At 35.7% G+C, this 23,138-nt stretch overlaps 1 protein-coding gene across 18 annotated transcripts in view; it reads right to left on the reverse strand.

Moving 5' to 3' along the window:
• The window catches only part of ZNF148 (zinc finger protein 148), a 119,025-nt gene that overhangs the window by 4,918 nt on the left and 90,969 nt on the right, over positions 1-23,138 (reverse strand). For all 18 annotated transcript variants that reach the window (XM_044771416.2, XM_044771419.2, XM_044771420.2 and 15 more), the window contains one exon: positions 218-336. In XM_044771416.2, coding sequence (XP_044627351.1) covers positions 218-336 — 119 coding nt within the window. The remainder of the gene's footprint in view (positions 1-217; positions 337-23,138) is intronic.

A 23,138-nucleotide genomic window follows, 5' to 3' on the forward strand; every position in this document is an offset into this window, starting at 1 on the left:
TAAAGATAGATATAAGTACAATAATATAAGGAATTCTAATTTGCTGAGCCAATAGTCTATTATAAATCTGATCAACAGTTAAGTTCTTCAAATAGTTCTAGCAGTAAGATTTTTAATTTATTAGAATTATTTTATAACAATTTAGAAGAATTTCAATGTTAATCATACTTCAATAAAGTGGTTAAAAAAACAAAAAGAATTTCAAAACACCTCTTACCTGTAAACAGTATTCACACTGGTAAGGTTTTTCTCCACTATGAGTTCTCTTATGCCTTTCCATATGATATTTCTGTATGAATCTCATACCACATTCATCACAGCGAAATGGTTTTTCACCTAGTATGTGATATAGAAAGTTTAAAACAAAACAAATATTGTGAAATCATGAATCATTCTACCACAAGAATCTAAAAAAACAGCTTTTGAAAATTGCCATACTTTGCTCTTCTTAAATGACAAAAGTCTCTCCTATACTAAATACATCTTCCAATTTAATTTGTCAAGAATATTTTACATTATAAAAATCAAAGAGATTGGAGAAAGCTGAAAGCAGGCATACTCAATTTGCTGGCCTTTCTATCATGTGTGTACATAACGTTCTCTTTCCATAGAGACCTGCAGCACCAGGAACTCATAGCAATATCAACATTGTTTCAGTAGAGTAGCTGATGTTTCTAACCTTTTTTCAAATCATATAAAATAATATTTCAGAAAAATTTCTGAAAAAACAAAATGTTACCCATACATAATCCAACACAATTCTTGGGTACACCTTTTCAATTCTTCATTTCTTTTCAAAAATAGTTGTGGTTAAATGAAATCTGAATCCTATGAAAATATTCTTTAAAAATCTAATTTATTAAAGCATAAAAAGAGATTAAACTAGAGACTATGTTTCAAAAGTAAGGTTTGTTTATATCGATTCTCTTTTGCTCAACTCAAACCAACATCCCTCATGCCCTTTTGGGAACAAATTAAATTGAGTACTGTTAATAACCACCCCCCCTCCTTTTTTTTTTAATTTCCTAAGGACTTCTTAGCTATAAGGTACCATTACTATGGAGATCTAAAATAGTTTTTACTGATACAACTACAGTCTAAATAAAGATAAGGGTGTGATGAGAAGTCATCCTGAATAACGCTTGTTTGGAAAACTACTGTTTCTACCTTTCATACAGTCAACAAGGTTTTACTGAATACTTCTCCTCTACCCTTAACTCTACTGTAGGAGGTCAGAAGTATGACATACTATTTGTCTTCAAAGAGCTTATAACATAATTGGGAAAACAAGATACATACATTTTATAGAGACAGCTAATAAAACTATGTCCAGCTCTGGTTTACCTTTAAAACTTTATATCTCATTATTTTCTCCTCTTAACCTTTTCCTCCAGCCAAATAAAAATACCTACCATCTCACACCTTTCTACCTCTGCCTTGATTCACACTGCTCCTACCTTTGTGTGCTCAGGAACTACACTCCCTTCAAGACCCAACCCATCTCCTCTGGGATACTTGGACCTATTCTTCCAGAGGACAGGTATCTTTTTTAAATTTCCATAGAACTTCATCTGTACCTCTCCTATGGTACTCATTACTTTCCTCTCAATAATTATTTTGTACATCTCTATTCTTCTAATAGATTACATTTCTTTAAGTCAGAATCTAGAACTAAATATCTTTATGTAGCTAAAATACTTTGTGCAATTTTTAAGTGCCAAATGAATGGCACAAATGACTATTACAGTGGATTAGTAGAAAAAATGTTACTATGAGCTGGTATGATTTTGAAAAGCTTCTTGGAAGTATTAGAATCTAAGCTAAGTAGCACTTAGACTGTGTATGTGTTTAAATTCAAGGAAAGAAAATTTAGTGGGGAACAACAGAGCAACAAAAGGTTTAAACACTATAAAATGTCCAAGCAAAACAGTGCCTAGGAAGAGAATTTAATTTGTCAACAAGGAAATTATTTGAAACTTTCAAGGATGCAACTTCTGTAATTGCTATGGAGTTACCAAATTTTAGGGCCAGAGGGACTTTGCAGTGGCTTTCAAACTGTGCTCTTGGGGGTTCGAAAGGCTGATGCTGGTATGGCAAAGGGCTCTAAGCTCGCCACCCAGAATTCAGAAGAGAACAGCTCCACTTGTGTATACAGGGGCTCTGAGTAGGGACTCCAAGGGTTGAGAGGCTAGAATGAAAGCTGAATGCAACCAATCTAGACCAATTCACTTATTTGACAAAAAAGAAATACTGAAGTTCAGAAAAGTTAAGGCACTTGACCAGGGGGTTAGTGAGTGAATAACCAATGAAGCAATGAAAGCTGGGAGAGAAGACCACTTATTAAGCATGGAAGTGAAAGAAATGAGAAAAAGGAGATGACAAGTAATAGTTAAGAGGCAATCCATTTAAGAGTAAGTATTACAAAGGATGAGGAGACAGATTTATTTGAAGGCAGAGAGGAAGCAGCCAGTACAGGGAAACTGAATATGAATATTGAACTAAAATTGAATATTCGGTGAATAATCAAAAGAACAAGATTCCAGAGGAACTAGGATGAAAAGGGAAGGAGAATACAGGTAATGCTTTCGGAAGAAGTAAGAATAGGCGCATATTTTGAAACAGAGAATGTAGATGATAGAGCTCAGTAAGGTCGTAAGTTAAAGTCATTTCTCAAAAGTGAGAAACAAAAGAGAAAATTAGTGCAGTGATTAGAACTCAGTTAATTCTGCCTGATATTCATAGATTGGAAGACTTAATATTGTTAAGATGGTAATATTCCCCAAGTTGATCTACAGATTCAAAGGAGAAACTAACAACCTGATCCTAAAATTCATATGGAAATGCAAGGGATCCAGAAGAGGGAAAAACAATCTTGAAAAAGAAAACCTAAGTAGGAAGACTCACACTCCCCAATTTCAAAACTTTCTACAAAGCTACAATAGTAAGTAAGATAGTGTGGTAATGGCATAAGGATAGACATATATATCAAGGAATAGAATTCAGAGTCCAGAAATAAACTCTGACATTTATGGTCAACTGATTTTCAACATAGGTGCCAAGACACTTCAGTGGGGGAAAAAACCAGTCTTTTCAACAATGATGCTGGGCCAATTTGATACCCACATGCAAAAGCATGAAGCTGAAGCCCTACCTCACACCATACACAAAAATTATCTCAAAATGGATCAAAGGCCAAAATGTGGGAACTAAAACTAGAAAATTCTTAGAAGAAAAGATTGCAATAAATCTTGACCTTGGATTAGACAATGATTTCTCACATATGACTCCAAAAGCATAAGCAACGAAACAAGAAATAAATAAAATGTACTTCATCAAAATTAGAAACTTTTGTTCTTCAAAGAACACTATCAAGAAAATGAAGATAAAATGGTGTCACTGCTGTGGGAAATAGTTTGGCAGTTCCTCAAAATGTTAAATGTAGAATTACCATATGACCCAACAATTCTACGCCTAGGTACATCCAACAGAACTGAAAACAGGGACTCATTCAAACAGACACTTTTACACCAATGCTCAGAGCAGCATTATTCACAATAACCAAAAGACGGAAGCAACCCAAGTGCCCATCAACAGATGAATGGATAAACAAATGTGACACATACATACAATGGAATATTATTCAGTCCTAAAAGAATGAAATTCTGATACATGCTACAACAGTGTTGAACCTTGAAGAAATTATGCTAAGTGAAATAAGCCAGGCACAAAAAGAACAAACACTAAATGATCTCACTTATAAGACGTAACCTAGAGTAGGCAAAATTCATAGAGACAGAAGGTAGACTAGAGGTTACCAGGGACTAAGGGAAGGAGGGAGGAAAGGAGAGCTATTGCTTAATGGGTACAAGTTTTCATTTGGTCACACAATGTTGTAAATGTACTTCATGCCACTAAACAGTATGCTTAAAAATGATTAAAAGATAAACTTTAAGTTATGGTTTTCAAAAAAGTGAAAAGACAAACCACGGAATGGGATAAAATATTTGCAAATCATGTATCTGATAAGGGATATGTATAAGAACTCTTACAACTCAACAGCAAAAAGACAAATAATCTAACTTAAAAATAGGCAACGGATCTGAATGGACATTTCTCCAAAGAAAATACACAAATAACCAGTAAATACATGAAAAGATGCTCAACATCATTACTCATTAGGGAAATGCAAATCAAGATCACAATGAGGTACCACTTCACACCCAATAGGAGAGTTGAGTTAAAACAAAAAAGACAGACAACAAGTGTTAGGTGCTGGGGGCGGGGCGGGGGGGAAGTCATAGGATTTTAGGGTGATGAAAACATTCTAAAAATTAGATTATGGTGACAGTTGTACAACTCTGTGAATACACTATAAACTATTAAACTGTACACTTTAAAGGGGTAGGTTTTTGATATTGTGAATTATATCTCAATAAAGTAATTTTAAAAGTTTTGCATGATAACACAACTGACATCATGAAAAATGTGAATGAGAGGACTTCTTCCCTCAAGGAGCTAGCGATTAAACTCAAAATAAATTAACTGGAGAAAATTAATGATTAAGTTATCTGCTACACTCTGATAATCAAGAAGTAACAGCTTATTCAACTAGAAGCAACAAGAAAGTTCCTTTAACAAAAAAAGTATTAGAAACATTAACGCCTTAAAAGATATTTGTACAAATGTTCCTTTGTTGCTAAAAACAACCCTTCACAGCCCCCAAACTAAAGAGAACAATTATGACTGCTATGTCAGCCAGAAAGGAATATAAATGCAAATGCACCTTCCACGGACATTTACTTTTGGATTATCCTTATTTCTAATCCTTTCTGTCTTTTGTTCTTTAGAATGTATTTCTTCCCTTTTTTCACCCTACCATCTTCATATCTTCTTCTCTCGCACTTTTTTTTCCCTCTTCTTCATTTTTAACTAGCCATTCTAGAAATAAGACATTCTAAAATTTAAGTTTTGCCAGTTAAGGATTCTTCTTTGTTTATGGATTAGGTAATGTACTTATACGGTTCAAAAAAATCAAAACAATAGAAAAAACTATATAGGAAGCAGTCTTCTTTAGCCCTCCACAGGTACCTTTATTTGTGTGTGCTTCTTTCCAGAGTTTCCTGACAGAAGCCTAAGTTTCTTGACACAATAAATACATAATCTTTTTTATTTTTCCTTCTTTCTTATAAGAAGATATATTTATTCAGTACTATGCATTTTTTTTTTCCTTCAGTAGCTTGGAGATATTATCTGTAGAAAAAGAGCTACCTCATTCTCTCTAACAGCTGACACCTTTCACTGATAGATAGATATATACACTACAATTTACTTAACCAGTCCCCTATTATTTCTAAACATTTCCTACTATAAATAATATTGTAATGGATACCTTATAAATACATTATTCATATATTTGCAGGTATATTTGTAGGATAAATTCTCAAAACCAGATTTCTGGTCAAATAACAAATATATTTGTGATTTTGAAACACACTGCCAAATTGATCCCTACAGGAGATGTTCATGTGCACCCCTGGCAGCCATGCATGAGGATGTTTCCCTATAACTTTGCCACACCCTGCCATGTGGTTCCTGACGACTGCAAATCTAACAGGTGAAAAAACAGCATCTCAGTACGAGGCTGAGTCACTTTATATGTCACTTTCCGAGAACTGTCTGCACATATCTTTCATCTATTTTTTTTTTCTTTTTTACAAGTTTGCTTGTCTTTTTCTTGATGATTTATAAGAGCTTTATTAAAGAGACTGGTCATTTGCGTGAGTTCCAGGATTTTTTCCTGGCCTTTTTTTCCCCCTTAATAGTAGGGGTACTACTAATGGCTTTAATTTTCATGTAGTTGAATTTATCAATCTTTTCTTTTACAGATATTAGATTTTGAGTGTTATTTAGAAAGGACTTTCTCACTCTAATCTACCCATATTTTCAATGACACATTTACAGTTTTGTCTTTTACACGAAATCTGATACATTTGGCGTTCATCCTGAGGTAGAATGTGAGATACAGATAAAACTTCATTTTTCCAGATGGCTATCCAGTTTTCCCAACACCATTTACTGACAAGTTCAGTGTTTGTTATCACATTTTTTATCACTTCTTTATCATAATCATATTCTATTAGGTTCCACGGGTCTATTTCTAGACCTATTCTGTTCCATTGGTCTGACCCAAATGTTTTCATTATTAAGACTTTATAATACACTGTATCATCTGGTAGGGCTAATCCCCCCAATTGTTCTTCTTTTCCTTTGTTCCTCTGGTTTGTCTTGTTTGACCACTTTCTACATTACTTCAGAATCAGCTTGTCTAATATTGGGGGGGGGGGAGCTGCCTGATATGTTTGTCAATTTATGGAAAATTAATATCTTTTACGATGTTGATTCTTCTCACAGAAAAAAAAGGGACATGTCTCCCCACTTGATCAAATTTCATTTTGTGTCCTCAATGGTGTTTTAACGATTTCTTCTTATGGGATTTTCTACATTTCTTGTTGATACTGTAAAAAGGGTGTTTTCTTCTGTCATAGCTTCTACTGTGAGTGTGTACATGCAAAGTGTATGGATTTCTGCTATTTTTAATGAATTTGCTAGTCTGCAGTAATTTTTCAGCTGACTCTCATGGATTTTCTAAGTTTACAATAATAGTGCTTACAAAAATAGTTTTTTTAACTATAATATCTTTCTCGTCTACTTTTGCCGACTACTGTTCTCAAACATTTTATTAAAAAGTATTGGTGATAATGTGCTTTGTATCCTCTTCCTGACTTTGGTACTTTGATATGTTTCTTGAATGGAAATGAAAATAAAATGACTGACATATATTTCCCTAAGAAAAATAAAAACTTAAATGAAATTTCTTTAGAAGAAAATTCCTTTATTGTTTTTCCCCTTGAGGGCCAAAACCCCTCTACTGGAAAAAGGAAGCCAATCTGTACGACATTTGAGTGATTTTATGATTAACAGAAAAAGCTTACTTGAAAAATACCAAGAACCTTGTAAATACTGTTTACAATTCAAGAAAGCAGTAACATGGTGAGAACAAAACAATCTTAAGGTGTTCCACTAATGGTAATTTTCCAATACCCAAGGGGCCTGGAGATTCTCTTCTAATGGTCATCTACTGAGATCACAAATTTTCCCCACTGTGGTATTTCTCTCTGGTAACCCTGACACTGCACACTCTGAGCTGTTTATGGATAAGAATTCTTACCATACATGGGCAATTATCAGGGGAAATTATATACAAAAAAGTGATAAGGGCATAAGCTTTATGCACAAATTAGCTCACTATGGCTTGACATATTAATCTGATTTTGGGCAGTTTCAACTAACCCTCCTCTTCTTCAAACCATTCCAATCTGGCTTCTGCACCTACTTCATCAAAATAGTTTGTGCAAATCACCTTAAGGTTAGCAAACACAACCAAATCTCTTCAGTTATCTTGGTAGACCTCTCAACAGCACTGAACTCAAGTGATCCTTTTCTTTTTCTTTAAATTCACTTTTCCCTTGGTTTCTATGATATCCATGCTCCTTCAATCTCTGTGACTGCTCCTCAGTGTTCTTTCCAGCTCATCCTCCTCCCTCCAACAATGAAATGTCTTAGTTCTTCAAAGCTTCTTCCTAAGTGTTTTGCTTTTCTCATTCTATATTATTTTCTTTGGCAAGAAGGGAAATATCTTTTTCCATAGCTTTAATTACTCTCAAATTTGAGCTCCAGACCCATACATCCAAACTGCCTACTCAACATATCCACTTCTATGACACTTAGGGATCTCAAACACATCATATCTCACACTAAACTCGAGCTTAGTCCTTCTCCAGAATCCCTATTTACATGAATGGCACTCCCATCCACCTAGTCTTGCAAGCCAGAGGCTTGCATAACTTTTCTCTTCTTTATCCCCTCCCTTTCCATACTCAACCAATAAACAAGTCCTACTGATTCTACCTACTAAATACTTGTCAAATCTGCCCACTTCTTTCTGTTTCCCATTGTTATCACGCAAGTTCAAGATACTATTATGCCCCAGCCTGGACTATTATATAACAGCATCCCAAGAGTAGTCTCTCTGGGATCCACTCCCATCTCCTTTCAATTCCACAACACTGCTAGATTTTCTTAACATAAGTAAATCTGATCATGTTTAAAGCCTATTGATGGCCTTCCACTGTTTTTAGGATAAGGAAAAAAACCCTGGGTCCTCTACTATCTGGCCCCTGCCTTTCGCTCATATCTGATACTTCTTCACAACTCCCCCCTTACTTTCTGAGCTCTAGTCAAAGTGGCCTCCGTTCAATTCCTAGAACTGCCACGCTTCTTCTCTCCTCTAAGATCATTTTCTCCTAAAATCCCTCCCCCAAACCAATTCTTTGTTATGAGAGTGAATGATAGGGCTTTACACTCAAGAAATGTTATCTACTGTTCTTATTAATCAGAATGAAAATGGCAATTTTTTAAGTAAAAATCTAGGCCAAAATATTTATGACGATACCCGTGACAAAGTTCACATGACCTAGTAACATATACTTGACAACAGAAGGGACCGTCCATCTTTAATAAGTCAGAACCAAATGTTAAATGAGATAATCTGTGTGAAGTAATTCAAGAACAAAGCCTAGCACATTTTAATAGCTCAATAAATGTTAGCTATTAAAAATACAAATGGAGAGGTTGATGATAAATGATTACCATTATATTTACCTATTGATTACAGTTATAACCCAGTAACTGGGCTATATATCCCAAATAAAAACATCCTTAACCTAGACAATAAATTCAGGAAAAGGGGAAACAAGGAGGATTATTGAAACAAATACATGGACACCCAGCAATATGCTTAAAACTTCAGAGAATATAAGAAATAGAAGAAGATCACTGGCATAAAGTCCTTCCAGGTTAGAAAGATAATTTATCAGTCTAAGAAGACCCCATACACTGTGTAGGAAACTGTATTCTATAGGAAATCATCTGAGACTAAATCATAACCAATGAAGTATAAATTAGGTTATTAAATAAAAACTGTGAAGCTGTACAGTAACATGAAGACACGTCAGTTAAATCAAACTGGCAAAAAAACCAAAAGGCCTTAAGTTAACTAATGAAAGAAGTAATTTTTCTGGGTAGTAAATTTTTTAAAACCCATCTTTCTAGTAACATAGAATGGTTTTCTTTCCCGAGAATAGAGGTCAGGGAGAAACTTCAGCTCCTGCATTTAAACTTTGGAAACACTGGTAACTTTTGCCCACTTTGAAAAATAACAGGTTGGGGTCACCACCTCCCCCCACAAAAGAAAATTAAGAAAGTTCTTTCATTTTTTCTGAGCTTCTTTTCTTTTGCTGAGCTATGCAATTATACATTTACACTGTAATTTTTCAAGTGGCCTAGTTTCCTTAGGATGAAACAGCGAATGGCAGGTGGGGCACTGTTCCTTGGCTTCTACAGACCAGCTTTTAGACTTCCACTTTATGAGACACACAACACTGAGAATGATAACCACCTCTTGTAAGAGCACCATGCCAGGCAAACCCTATTCAGAATTTTAAAGATTTGAGAGTTGGTCTAGGAATCATATGTGAAAAATAAACAAACAACATTGTCCTAATTCTGAAAATAAGTTGAACACCATATAATTATGGCAATTCCCACATCTCATTTTTCTACCAGCCAATATATGCAGACCATACACAACTGGTACTAATATCTAAGCATATTAACACTAAGTAATTCATGTCCCAACCATGGCACCTAGGCAATACAGGACCTAAATTAAAGTAATAGTAATTAATGGAAATACCATCTAAATGTGACATATGTAACTATTTTCTAATTATTTAAAAAAGTTAATTCAGAATATCTCATAGGTGTATCTTCTAGAGATGTGGATTTAAAATGTTTTTAAAATTAGTAAAATGACTGAATATATGGGTATCAGTGTGTCCCTACCAAAAATGTTAGAACCCCAAAATGTAAAACAGATTTAAACAGTGAGCTAAGTAAACACTCTCCTGACTTGTAAACATTGTTAGTCTATTTTTAACTTAATATAAACCCACAATTTCCAACTACCTCTTGAAAACAAGTGCTCTGAAATAAGAGATCCAAAGTGAAGACTACGCTAAGCACATAAGGGGGTTACCAAATCAAGTGACTCTACATCGAATCCCCTATACTGCATCCCATAAAAGGGAGGAACTTGGCATCAGTTTATTTTCTTTCTTATTTATGGTGTTGTCTTCATATAAGACTAGATAAATGGGGGGCCAGCCTGGTGGCACAGCGGTTAAGTGCGCATGTTCCACTTCAGCAGCCCGGGGTTCGCCGGTTCGGATCCCGGGTGCGGACACGGCACCACTTGACAAGCCATGCTGTGGTAGGCGTCCCACATATAAAGTAGAGGAAGATGGGCACGGATGTTAGCTCAGGGCCATGCTTCCTCAGCAAAAAGAGGAGGATTGGTAGCAGTTAGCTCAGGGTTAATCTTCCTCAAACCAAAAAAAAAAAAGACTAGATAAATGGACATCAGCTTTCCTTTTTTTTTTTTTTTTAATTAAACAGGGTATCAAAGGATGAAGGACCATTCTCTCAAAAACATACTCTTTTCGTCACTAAAATTCTTTTTCCTAATCAGGGTCCCTTGACTTTTTTCCCAGCCTCACAATTGTCTCTATTATCCTGTCACAATAAAATGATTTGTCTTTTTACATTAATTGCAACCTATCCTTTTATTTCATGCATAATGCAATCGAGAAATATGATGTAGACGCTCTAACATGAGCAAGGAGCTTAAAAGAACTTTTACATAAAGAATCCTGGTAGCCTGACTCAGAGTTAGTGACAATTTCAGCAGCTATCTTTTCTGAATTCAGCTGTCAATTAAATAGCTGAAGAGAATGAACAGGGAATACAAGTTCTAGGAACATGGCAAGAAGCAGTCGGCTATAAGCACTCTATTTTTCAAAGTGTCATCTTAAAAATGCAGGTGAAATATGCATTCCAACATAGAATACCTATCTTATTTATGTCTTTTAGCTTACAATTTTATTGAGCACCTACTACGTGTCAAGCACTTGGTGGGTACTCTTCCATTTAAATCAACTCTATTCTTGTCAATTAAATTATCCCCATTCACCAGGCTAGGAAACTCTTGCCCAAAGTCATGGTGCCAATAAATTAGGCCCAGGAATCAACCCTAGCGACCTTCTTTTATCTCCAGAAAAGCCACTTCAGCACCAAATTCATCTACCTCATGGTTTATCTCAAAGTGATCCCAAACTGTGGACCAAGAATATATCAAGTCATAACCCAGGCTTTCATTGATTTGTTTAGCAAATACTAAGTGTTTGTCAGTGTCTGGAAATGAGAGGAAATAACCTGGAAAATGACAGTAGTGGAATGGTTAAAACCTAGTTGTGTGTTTTTTTTTACACTATTTTACTATTTGATAAATTTTCACAAATGAATATACCTTTGAAAGCATCATCACAACCAAGATAATGAATTTATCTGAAACTACAAAGTTCCCTGTTACTCTATATAGTCCCATCCTCCCGCCGCCCTTCTGTCATTCCCTCCCCACTTCTCCAGGCAACCAATTGTCAGCTGTCTGTCCCTATAGTTTATCCTAATTATTATTATAAATATTTTCAGACACAAAAGTAGCAAGGAATATAAAGAGCCTTCATTTACCCATCACTCAGCTTTAATATTATGAAGATGAGGCAAATTTTATTTCATCTCTTTCCATTACTTCTTTCTTCTTTCCTTTCTTATTTTAATCAAGTAAACTTTTTACTGGAGTATAGCAGTGACAGAGAAAAGTAAACAAATCGTAATTACAGCTCACTGAATTTTCACAAAGTTCTCTGACTCATTCAACCAGCACCCACAATCAAGAAACAGAACATTACCAGCACCTCCTGAGTGCCTCTTGAGGCCTCACCTGGTCACTCATCCCTCAGAGAGAACCACCATCCAGACCTCCAACATCAGAGATGAGTTTTGCCTTCTAATGAACTGTTTATTACGGAAATTCTAAAGCACATAAAAAAGTACACAGAAGGTACCCTCGCCATATTTTTAAAACAACTATTGAAATGTAATATACCTACATAAAAGTATACAAAACATAATGTAGTCTGAGGAATTTTCTCAAAGTGAACAATCTCTGTAATCACTATCCCAACCAACCAACAGAGCATTGTGAGCACTGCAGACACACTTCCACTCGCTCTCTGTCAGGAACCACAATCCTGATTTTTAACACATAAGTCATTTTGTCTTGTTTATGAACTTCACATGAAGGAAGTCATATAGTACGTATTCTCTTGTGTCTGGCTTCTTTCACTCAATGTTATGCTTTTAAGATTTATCCACAACATGGTGTCTAGTATTCTATCATATGAATGTATTATAATTTATTCATTTAACTCTTGATGGAAATCTGGGTTGTTCCCAGTTTCTGGCTATTAATAACAATGCTGCTTTAACATTCTTGTACACATCTTTGGTGAATATATGTACACCACATAAGCATACAACTAGGAGTGAAAATGATAAATCATAGGGTTTATGTGTGTGCAGCCTTGGCAGAGAAAGTTTACTAAAGTGGATGTGCCAATTTACACACCCACCAGCAGTATACAAGAGTTCCAATCGTTCCACATCCTTGCAAGTACTTTGTATGACCTATATTTTTCATTTTAGCCATTCTGGGGTGTGTGCAAGTGGTATCAGATTGCAATCTTAAGTAATTTTCCTGATGACTAATTGAGTACCCTTCCACAGTTTACTAATCGTTTGGATATCCTTTTTGTTGTGTGTTAAGTATCTGTTCAAGCATCTGGCACACTTTTCTATTGGCTTGTCTTTTCCTAGATAGATTAGTAGGAATTCTGCACATATTTGCAAGGCTTAGTTTTCACTTTCTTAATGCTGTCTTTAATGAAGAGAATATCTGAAGGTTAATGTAACCCAATTTATCAATTTTTTTCTATTATGACTAGCACTTTCTACATCCCAGCTGAGAAAGGTTATATCTTTTTCTGTTTTCATATTTTTCTCTTGTGATATTTCTGATGTCTTCCATTTCACCAACTTTCTCTTTTACTGCCTCTGTTCTTCCATTAAATCTATATGTTATGCTCTTTATATCAGTTATCATATTTTTCAATTCTAGAATTTTTCATTTGCTTCTTTTTATAGATTGCAATTCTCTGGTAAATTCTCCACTTTTCATCTATTTTCTGTACCTTTTCTAATATTTTCTTAAGCATATTAGTTACACTTTAAATTTTAAAGCTCTTCTCTGCTAACTCTAATAGCTGGATTACCTGAGAAATTGTTTTTATTATCGATTTTTTTCTCTTACCTTTCTGTGATTCTGTCCTATCACTTGATATGATTATAATTTTTGACTGGATGCAAAACATTGTATATGAAAAATTATAGAGGCTCTGGAAGATGTTAAAGAGAGCTCACCCTTTCTTCTGAGCACGTAGTGTGGAGGCTGATAACCTAAATTCCCAAATGGGTTAAGCCCACTTGAGACTGAGTTATTTTATTGCAAGCCCAAGACTCTGGCTTTTTAAAATAAGAAATGTTTCTTTTCTTCCCCATTTCTTGTCTATTCGCAAAAAATGGGCAGTGAGGGGCTGGCCCCATGGCCTACTGGTTAAGTTCGGTGCGCTCTGCTTTGGAGGCCTGGGTTCAGTTCCCAGGTGTGGACCTACACCTCTCATCGGTGGCTATGCTGTGGTGGTGACCCATGTACAAGACAGAAGACTGGCACAGATACGAGCCCAGGGTGAACCTTCAAGTAAAAAGAGGAAGATTGGCAACAGACGTTGGCTCAGGGCAGATCTTCCTCAGGAAAAAAAAAAAAAGTCAGTGACAAGCTAACTGCCTTAGTGCTTTAATAGTGAATACTTAGTACCAACAACTATAATACTTTTACAATAGTATTTCTAAAATTTTATATAACCTGTTCTCTCTAATAGCATCAGGTCTCTACCAATTTCCTTATGTACTTTTAGATTACTCAATGTGAATGAGGCTGTTCTTACTGAGATTACACCATTAATTTAACACATAATGTGGTAACAGCATTTTACATGTTGCAAGCAAAGAATGAATCTGATAAATTATATTCTATATAATTAGAATATAAACACAAATAAGTCATGCTAAAACTATTTTCTAAAGGTAACTTATTTTTCATATGATAGGATGTAAGTTAAATTCTTTTAGTGCTTTAGTTTGGTACTAAACACTTATTTACGTGAAATATATAGTTTAACCAGGTTTTGTTTTGTTTTGGTGAGGAAGATTGTCCCTGAGCTAACATTCATGCCCATCCTCCTCTATTCTGTATGTGGGACACCACCACAGCATGGCTTGATGAGCAGTGTGTAGGTCTGTGCCTGGGACCCGAACCTGTGAACCCTGGCCTGCCAAAGCAGAGCACACAAACTTGACCACTACACTACCAGCCTGGCCCCTTTAACCAGTTTTTTAGATAATAGATGTTATGTAAGAATACTTACATTATGTACTGAATATAAAAAATTATTCATACTGTTCTTTGAAATATATAATAAAACTTATGCTCCATACTTAACAAGCAAAAAAACGAAGACTAATATTTTTGCCAAATTTTTGGTTTTGGACTTCTGCATATTTCAGAAAATACTTACATTAATATAAACTCATTACCATTTGATTTTTTTATTTTGCATTATGGTTAGAAATACAAAGTTAAGGGGCTAGCCCCGTGGCCGAGTGGTTAAGTTCGCGCGCTCCGCTGCAGGCGGCCCAGTGTTTCGTTGGTTCGAATCCTGGGCGCGGACATGGCACTGCTCATCAGACCACACTGAGGCAGCGTCCCACATGCCACAACTAGAAGAATCCACAACGAAGAATACACAACTATGTACCGGGGGGCTTTGGGGAGAAAAAGGAAAAAATAAAATCTTTAAAAAAAAAAAAAAAAAAAAAGAAATACAAAGTTAATATTATATAAAAATGAAATTAAATATGGCATTATCTTGGAAAATACCAAGAGGTCTTTCAAGAAAACAATGCTTTTTTTTTTTTTTTTTTTGCTTTATCTACCCAAACCCCTCCCTGTACACAGCTGTACATCTTAGTTGCAGGACCTTCTAGTTGTAGCATGTGGGACGCCGCCTCAACGTGGCCTGACAAGTGGTGCCATGTCCACGCCCAGGATCTGAACCCTGGGCCGCTGCAGCGGAGAGCGCGAACTTAACCACTTGGCCACAGAGCCAGCTCCGAAAACAATGCTTTTTTTATCAATTTGAAAAAACATGTCTATGGGGAAAAAATTGCAAATCATATCTGATACATAAATAAATATATAAAGAATACTCAAAACAATAAGAAACAATTCAATTTTTTTAAATGGACAAAAGAATTGAAGAGACACTTAACCACCCCCTCCCCAAATAATATATATACACACACACAGATGACAAACAAGCAAATGAAAAGATGCTCAACATTTTTGGTCCATAGGGAAATGCATATTACAACTGCAGTGAGATACTTGCATACACACCTATTAGAATGGCTAAAATAAGGAAATCTGACCACGTCAAGTGCTGTCGAGAACGCAGATCAAATGAAGTTCTCATAAGTTACTATGAGACTTCAAAATGATACAGTCACTTTGGAAAACAGTTTGGTAGTGTTTTTTTCTTTTCTTTTTTTTCTTTTGAGGAAGATTAGCCCTGGGCTAATATCCACCACCAATCCTCCTCTTGTTTGCTGAAGAAGACTGGCCCTGAGCCAACATCCATGCCCATCCTCCTCCACCTTATATGTGGGATGCCTGCCACCGTATGGTTGGACAAGTGGTATGCAGGTCTATAACCGGGATCCGAACTGGTGAACCCCAGGCTGCCAAAGCAGAATATGCAAACCCAACCATTGCACCACCGGGCCGGCCCCGGTGGGTTCTTATAAAGTTAAGCAAACACTTACTATATGACTCAGCAACTCCACTCCCAGGTAGTTTCCCAAATGAAGTGAAAATACGTTTAAAAAAGCTGCATGCAAATTTTTATAGCAAACATTTATACAAGCTTTATTCATAATCACCAAAAACTGGAAACAATCCAAATATGCCTCAACTGGAGAATGGATGAACCAACTGAGGTATATCCATACAGTAAAACACTGCTCAGCAATAAAAAAATAACAAATTACTGATGTATCAACAACATGGATGACTCTCAAATGCACTATAATAAGTAGAAGAAGCCAGACTCAAAAGGCTACGTACTGTAAGATTCAATTTATATGAAATTCTGGAAAAGGTAAAACTACAGAGACAGAAAAACATATCAGTGTCTGCACAGGATCGGGGTAGGCGAGGGGTTGACCTCAAAAAGACACGGGGGAACAAGAGAATTGTTCCATAGCTTGATTCTGCTGGTGGTTACACAAATGTGTATTTTTACATGTGTCCACACATTTGCGCACAGAGTGTGTATGTAGTACACATAGCGTATACACTAATTGTAAAGTTTGCTGCATGTAAATTATACCTTAATTTTAAAAAATTTTAAAAAATATCAAGTCAATAAAACATATTTCCCTTAAGATGAAAGAGATAATGAAAATTTAAGCTTTATGCATATCTATATAAAACAATGGAAAATCCTCAGCTATTTTACAAAATAAAATAAAGCACTACTAGCCCATCTTCCTCCAAAAGATCAACAGTCTCCACCTCATGGATGAACAGATATGGTACTAAGAACTTAATTCAAGTTCGCTTTTGATTATTTCGATTTTCTCTGTGAAACAAGCAAGCAGACAATCAGCTAAAAGTGAGAGGGTAGAAGGAAAGGTTGGAGGTTTATGGAAAGGAGGAAGTATGAAACATTTGGGAGAAAGGTTGGCAAGCTTTTTCAGTAAAAGATCAGGTAGTAAATATTTCAGACCTTGAGGGTCATACAATCTCTGTCACAGTTATTCAGCTCTGCTATTGTAGGGAGAAAAGAGCCATAGATATTATATAAAGGAATGGATATGGCTATGTTCCAATAAAATTTAATTACAATAATAGATAGCAGGTGCAAGTGGCCCATGGGCTGAACTATGGAACCTGTCTAGATGAATGGGAGACTGAATGGACTAAGGAATTAGATGATTTCTAGTAGGCACTCAAGGCCCACAAAGTTTAAACTGACCCTAACTCAGCACAGCTTTCTGTTTTATTCCAGAAATGGAAAGAGTTAAATTTCCCAAAGTTGTAATTTAGCCAAGTGAGTACTATGCATGAGAGAGAGCAACGGGTATGAGTGCAAGCACGGAAGTGATTATGATAGATGACAACAGAATTTAAACTGGGTAAGGAAAGTGAGGAAGATGCGAGAAAAACGAAGGATAGCAAAAAGGAGGTAGAATCAGTGGATTGTAGGTCCCATGGGATACACAAGATTGTTGAAACCTAAGTACTAAAGAGCGTGGGCGGGAATGTTAGGAGGCAGTGCCTGGAAAACGAGAGACTGAAATCATGAAGAGACTGAAGTTTGGTAACCATTAGTCTAAGGTACGACCAAGAGTGAGGTAAAATGAAGGACACGATCACTAACAAAGCAGAGGTCTAACAACTGAGAGACTACGACATTCAAAGAACAAACTTTGACAGGGGTTAGCACACTTTTTCTATAAATGGCTAGATAGTAAATATATTATGATTTGTGGGCCAAGAGGTAAAATCCAGAATATTGTATATATACTCAGATAATGAGAGGAGAAAACTCACAAGTTTTTATTGATGAAATTTAAAATATGATAATTTTCTTTTTTTTTTTTTTTTTTTTTGCTGAGGAAAAAAATTTGCCCTGAGCTAACATCTGTGCCAATCTCTCTCTATTCTATCTGTGAGTTGCCACCAGCATGGCGGCCACCAAGTGGTGTAGGTCTGCACCTGGGAACCGAACCCAGGCCACCAAAGTGGAGGGCGCCAACCTTAACCACTGGGCCATAGGGGTGGCCCCAAGAGAACATAATTTTTCACCATACAGATGTACTAATAAGAAGACTGGAATTATTTTTTTTTTATGAGAGGAGGGAACACTTCACTAAACTGGGGATCAAAGTTAGTGTTTCCTATCATCAAAGACAACTGCAGATGTTTATCTGCGAATGCTGATCTGCAATGAGATTTTACATACTCTCTCTGAAATCGTCTTGTCCCAAAGATAGGTACTGATATCAATCCATGAAAATATAATTTTAATTAAGAATTACCTACCACTTGGAAGGCATTTGTAGAATTCTATTAGATTCTTTTCTTGATATTTACTTTTTAGCATGCCATTACATTGCAGATTGATTACTTCCAACTAAAGATTAGGTGGAGTTAGTTTAATGGATTCTGAAATATGGAAATTGCCTTTGCACTTGCATCAATGTACAAAAACTGATGAAAGTACAGTTTGAGCTTGGAAAATATATCTACCCATATTTGTATGGAAATGGAGATTTTCCTTCTTGTTGTGACTTGTTAACAGGATGGGAAGTGTATAAAGCAGATTGTGTCATTCAACATCAGCAGCTGTCAAAATGACTTTACCACAAAAGTTTCACTATAAGCACTGTTGTCCCCTTGTAATATTAGGTCGAATTTATTATGAAGTGTTTTCAAGTCTTCAGCAAAAACTAATTTCCAAAGACATTCTTCAGTGTTCAATAAGAGTGGTTAAGAGTGGCTCCTCCTGGTCAGAAAAATTTTAACCTTGGCTCTATACTCAAAAACTCCCAATAAAACTCTAGTAATTCTAAGATATGAAATTGCTGTATCACGGGATAGGTCAGGATATTCAGCTTTTATATCAGACAAAAATTCACAGAACCCATGATGGTTAAATCCACTAAAGCAAACAAAGTTTGCTGTTGACACTACTGGTTCAATGACACACAATATACGGAAATGTTTTCCACAAAGTACTCTTCGTATAATATAATGAAATAGCCATAAGCTTTAAATGCTTTACATTTTTTCCAGCTTTGTTAATTAGTCCAACTAAACTTTGTTCTGCTTCACACATATTTCTCCCACCATCAGTTGTAACTTATCTTAGCAGAGTCCACTTCAGATTATACTGAAATAAGGCTTTCTCGTGTATTCTTTTTAAGAAAAGAAAAGAAAAACAGCTTTACTGAAATAAAATTCACATACCACTCAACTCAACCATTTAAAGTGTCTAATTCCACTTTGAAAATATTCTTACTTATAGTTGTTCTACAAAGGCTAATTCTTCAGTCACTTTAAACTTGGGATTGTCTCCTTCCATAAGTAACTGAGTAGTACTGGCAACATCTGTCAACTCAAGAGCCAAGGAACCCACCTGAAGTCATTTGCCTTGTTTTTTAACTGACTTCTGATATTGCTCCATTTAGGACTTCATTTGAAAAGCAGGTTCCACAATAAAAGCTTAAAAACCAGTACTTTATACTAGTTTCACTTCTTTAGTTCCCTCTGCTTAAACTATTATTAAATTTCATCTATATTTATTCTTCCTTTGAAATATCTTATCATATCCATTTCATTCAATTTCTAGTCTTTAATGTCCTATTCATAAGTTCAGGCCCTCCTCACTTAGCTAGAGTATAATAGTGGCATTCCTAAGAAATCTCATTATAAAAGCAATTGTTTCAATGAGGGAGGAAAAAAAGGAAGACTAGGATTAGTTTCAGAAATTGCTTTCCTGCAGTGGAAAAAAAATATTAATAGCTAATTAATTAATCTAAAACGCAAACACTACTGAGCAAACAAATCCAGACTGTTATAGAAATAGTAGCTTCAACTCTCAATACAGTACATAATGATCTAACGTAAACTTCGAGTTTAAACAAAATATTCAGTAACATATTTACCATTCAAGAACTGTCATTCAAAATGTAAAAACAATGGAAATGTAACAGCTTAGAAAAACAAAATATCACATGAACTACAAGGGGAGAAATGACCAAAAATAAAAAATGCTATTATTCTGCTAAAATAGTCTGTTACCATTGTCTATTTCTTGGCTGCAACAATCTTTTCCTTTTTTTTCTTTTTCCAAGGAGGATTAGCCCTGAGCTAACATCTGCCACCAACCCTCTTTTTTTTCTTTTGTGTGCTAAAGAAGATTTGCCCTCAGCTAACATCTGTGTCCATCTTCCTCTATTTTATATGTGGGATGCCTGCCACAACATGGCTTAATAAGCCATGCGTAGGTCTGCACCCAGAATCTGAAACCAGCGAACCTCAGGCCGCTTAAGTGGAGCACGTGAACTTAACCGCTGCACCACCAGACAGGCCCTCTTTTCCTTTTTAATATCATAAACAGCCTAGGTAAGATTAGTTAGCCATTGAGCAAATTCTCCTACTAAGTAGTAATCTAGAAGTCTTGGTAATTATGTAGAGCACCAAGCAACGTTTTTGGCAGGTAGCCTCTACCCCTCCCCGTAACAATCATTCTCCTCTTCTCTATCCTTGCTTCACATCTCATCCCCTTGATAACAGCCCCTCAAATGCCTCCTGTCCAGTCTCTAATATTTATGCCCATGGCTTATACATAAGGGAAACTCTTGCGTTTATCACTGAATCTTAACATTTTAAAATAATACCTTTCAGTTTCAGGTTCCCAAGAGTCCATTGTCCATTTTCCTCCAATTCTCATATAAAAAAATAAAATGTCTTAAGAAAAGGCAGATTTTTCTACAGGGATAAAGTTAGACCTTCTTAAGACTCTAGAGTTATAGCTGGTCAGAATACCACATCCCTCTCTATCCAATGACAAAGAACTAAGAGGCAGATGAAGCTAGCAAGAACATAACTGATTGATTTTGAAAAACAAAAAGAATTCCTCCATTACATAAGCACAACAGGCCTCTACAGAAGATGTGGCTTCAAACAATAGCAGTAAATAGGTTGCTCTTTTTGTGCTGGTATTCATTTTATTTTTTCACAATTACGTTTGCCTTTTTAAATTCTAAATAATCTACAATCTGGTCAATTTCCCAAGTAACTAAGAGTTGACTGAATATATTTTCTATAATAATTAAAAATGCACACTGAAGGTTCTTGCTCAGCAGCCATTCTTCAAGCATCCTTAGAAAGTCAAAATCAAAACAGATAATTAAATGAGGTAAAAAAGAATCAATTAAGTCCTGTAAAGAATTTACAGAAGGATAAAAATATATGGGGGAAAAAGTCAATAAACAGTTTGTCTATCAGCTTCCTTACACAGCTGTGAAGAGGAGGCAATGCAGAGTTCTACGGAAAATAAAAAGTAGGAAGTACTTGCATCAATGACCAATAACGTCAAACTGCAGAAACACAGCATGAGAGATGAAGCTGGACAGATAAATAACCATCCAGTACTACATTAAGATGCCAAGCCTATGACCTACATTTGCTTAACAGTATGAATGAAGCTAAACTCTTTCCAAAAGATCTACAGAACAGCAAAACAAGTTAAAAAAGAGGCAGAAGCTGTTATTATTACTGTGACTGCTTTCAAAGAATGTCCAGACGCTTTCATAAAATTCAAATGGGGGCTGAAAACAGTGACATTTAAGTACTTTCAAAACATAGAAACTCTTCAGGGATAACACCTAAAGATCTTAAAAGTATCCAGAAAAAACAAGAATGAATGACCTTGATAAGTAAGTAAATTTAGATTGCCCTAAATATTCTAAATTCTATTTCTTCATCATGACTGTGTTCAAATCAGACAGTACATTTTGTCAGCCACTCTTCTGCCAAAAGCCCAGATAAAATATATGAATTGTGAGCCTAAGTGTTATTAAAAGTCTGTCAGTCAAGTGAAAAACTTTACCAACAAATAAAAAATATTGTTGTCAGCTAGCCTAGATATCTGAAAACTTAATGAATTCAAGATTTGAAGGAGGATGAATGTTGGTCATCCACTCAACTGGGTTCTGGAACAATAAGTAGTAGCAGTTATCAAAAACGCAGCTTCAAATATTGGAGACTCCTGAAGGTCTTCAGGTGTTCAAATTCAAGTAATTGGGTACTTTTCCAAAAGAACAGGGTGTCAAACGTTGGTAAAACAAAGCATCAGATCTAGACTCAACTGACTTAATGCTTCATCTTCCGCAGAATGTAAAAAGGACGGGAGGGCGGGTGGTGCAGGAAAGAACCCACATTAAAGGAAGCCAAACTGACGAATGAAAGAGTAGAGAAATTTACCTTGTTCTAGACTACTCATGTTTTCTGAAGTAACTAAAAATGATTAAAAAAAGAAAAACAAAAACATCGAAAGTGAGAAACTACTGTGAAGCACCTTAAAAAAAACTAGGAACTGCTATGTGTTGAGATAAATTTGGGTATTCCTTTTTCAGCTCTTTTTCTGAACATTTGTGCATCCTATACTGTTCAAAAATGAAGAGGATCTGAAGTCCAGAAAATATAACTTTCTTTGTTTCACTGTAATATTCAGCAGTTTCCAAGTTTTGCCCACTTTTGATAAACTGGTCAAAACTGAAGTAACACTACATTCCTTGAAGTCGAACAATGTTGTTTCACTTGTTCAAAGAAATTTAATACCTAAAAGTAAACTTGATTAATAAATGTGCAATTATCTGAATAAATTATAATTTTTCATATCAGTTATAAACAGAACAGTTAAAAAAGTAATACATGGGCCAAACTTCCAGGTTTATTCACAAAACAATAATATCCTTCCAACATGGCAGTTACATGTCCTCGTATTTTAAAATGCTTACAGGATAAACCTGACACTCCTTAACTTGGCATCAAGCTATACTGACAAAATACTCCTAAAATCAAGCTTTATCGTCTTATCTCCTCATCCTCACTCTACCCATCCCTTTCTACCCTACTCAGGATGGTCATTTACATGCTGTCCATCTTGCCTTTGTTCACTCCATAGCAGCTGGAATTTGCTTTTACTCCTACATCCATAGACCTCATTTCAGGCAGGGATACCCAATTACCCACAAGCTCTAAGTAAGGCCAGGTCTGGGAATGGCTCTGCTCTTACTTGAACAAAATAAAAACCTCCACTCCATGTTTAAAACCAAGTTTTTTGTCAACTCAAAGTTTCCTTGGTGCATGA

This window comes from Equus asinus, chromosome 5, assembly GCF_041296235.1.
Source record: "Equus asinus isolate D_3611 breed Donkey chromosome 5, EquAss-T2T_v2, whole genome shotgun sequence".
Lineage (NCBI taxonomy): Eukaryota > Metazoa > Chordata > Mammalia > Perissodactyla > Equidae > Equus > Equus asinus.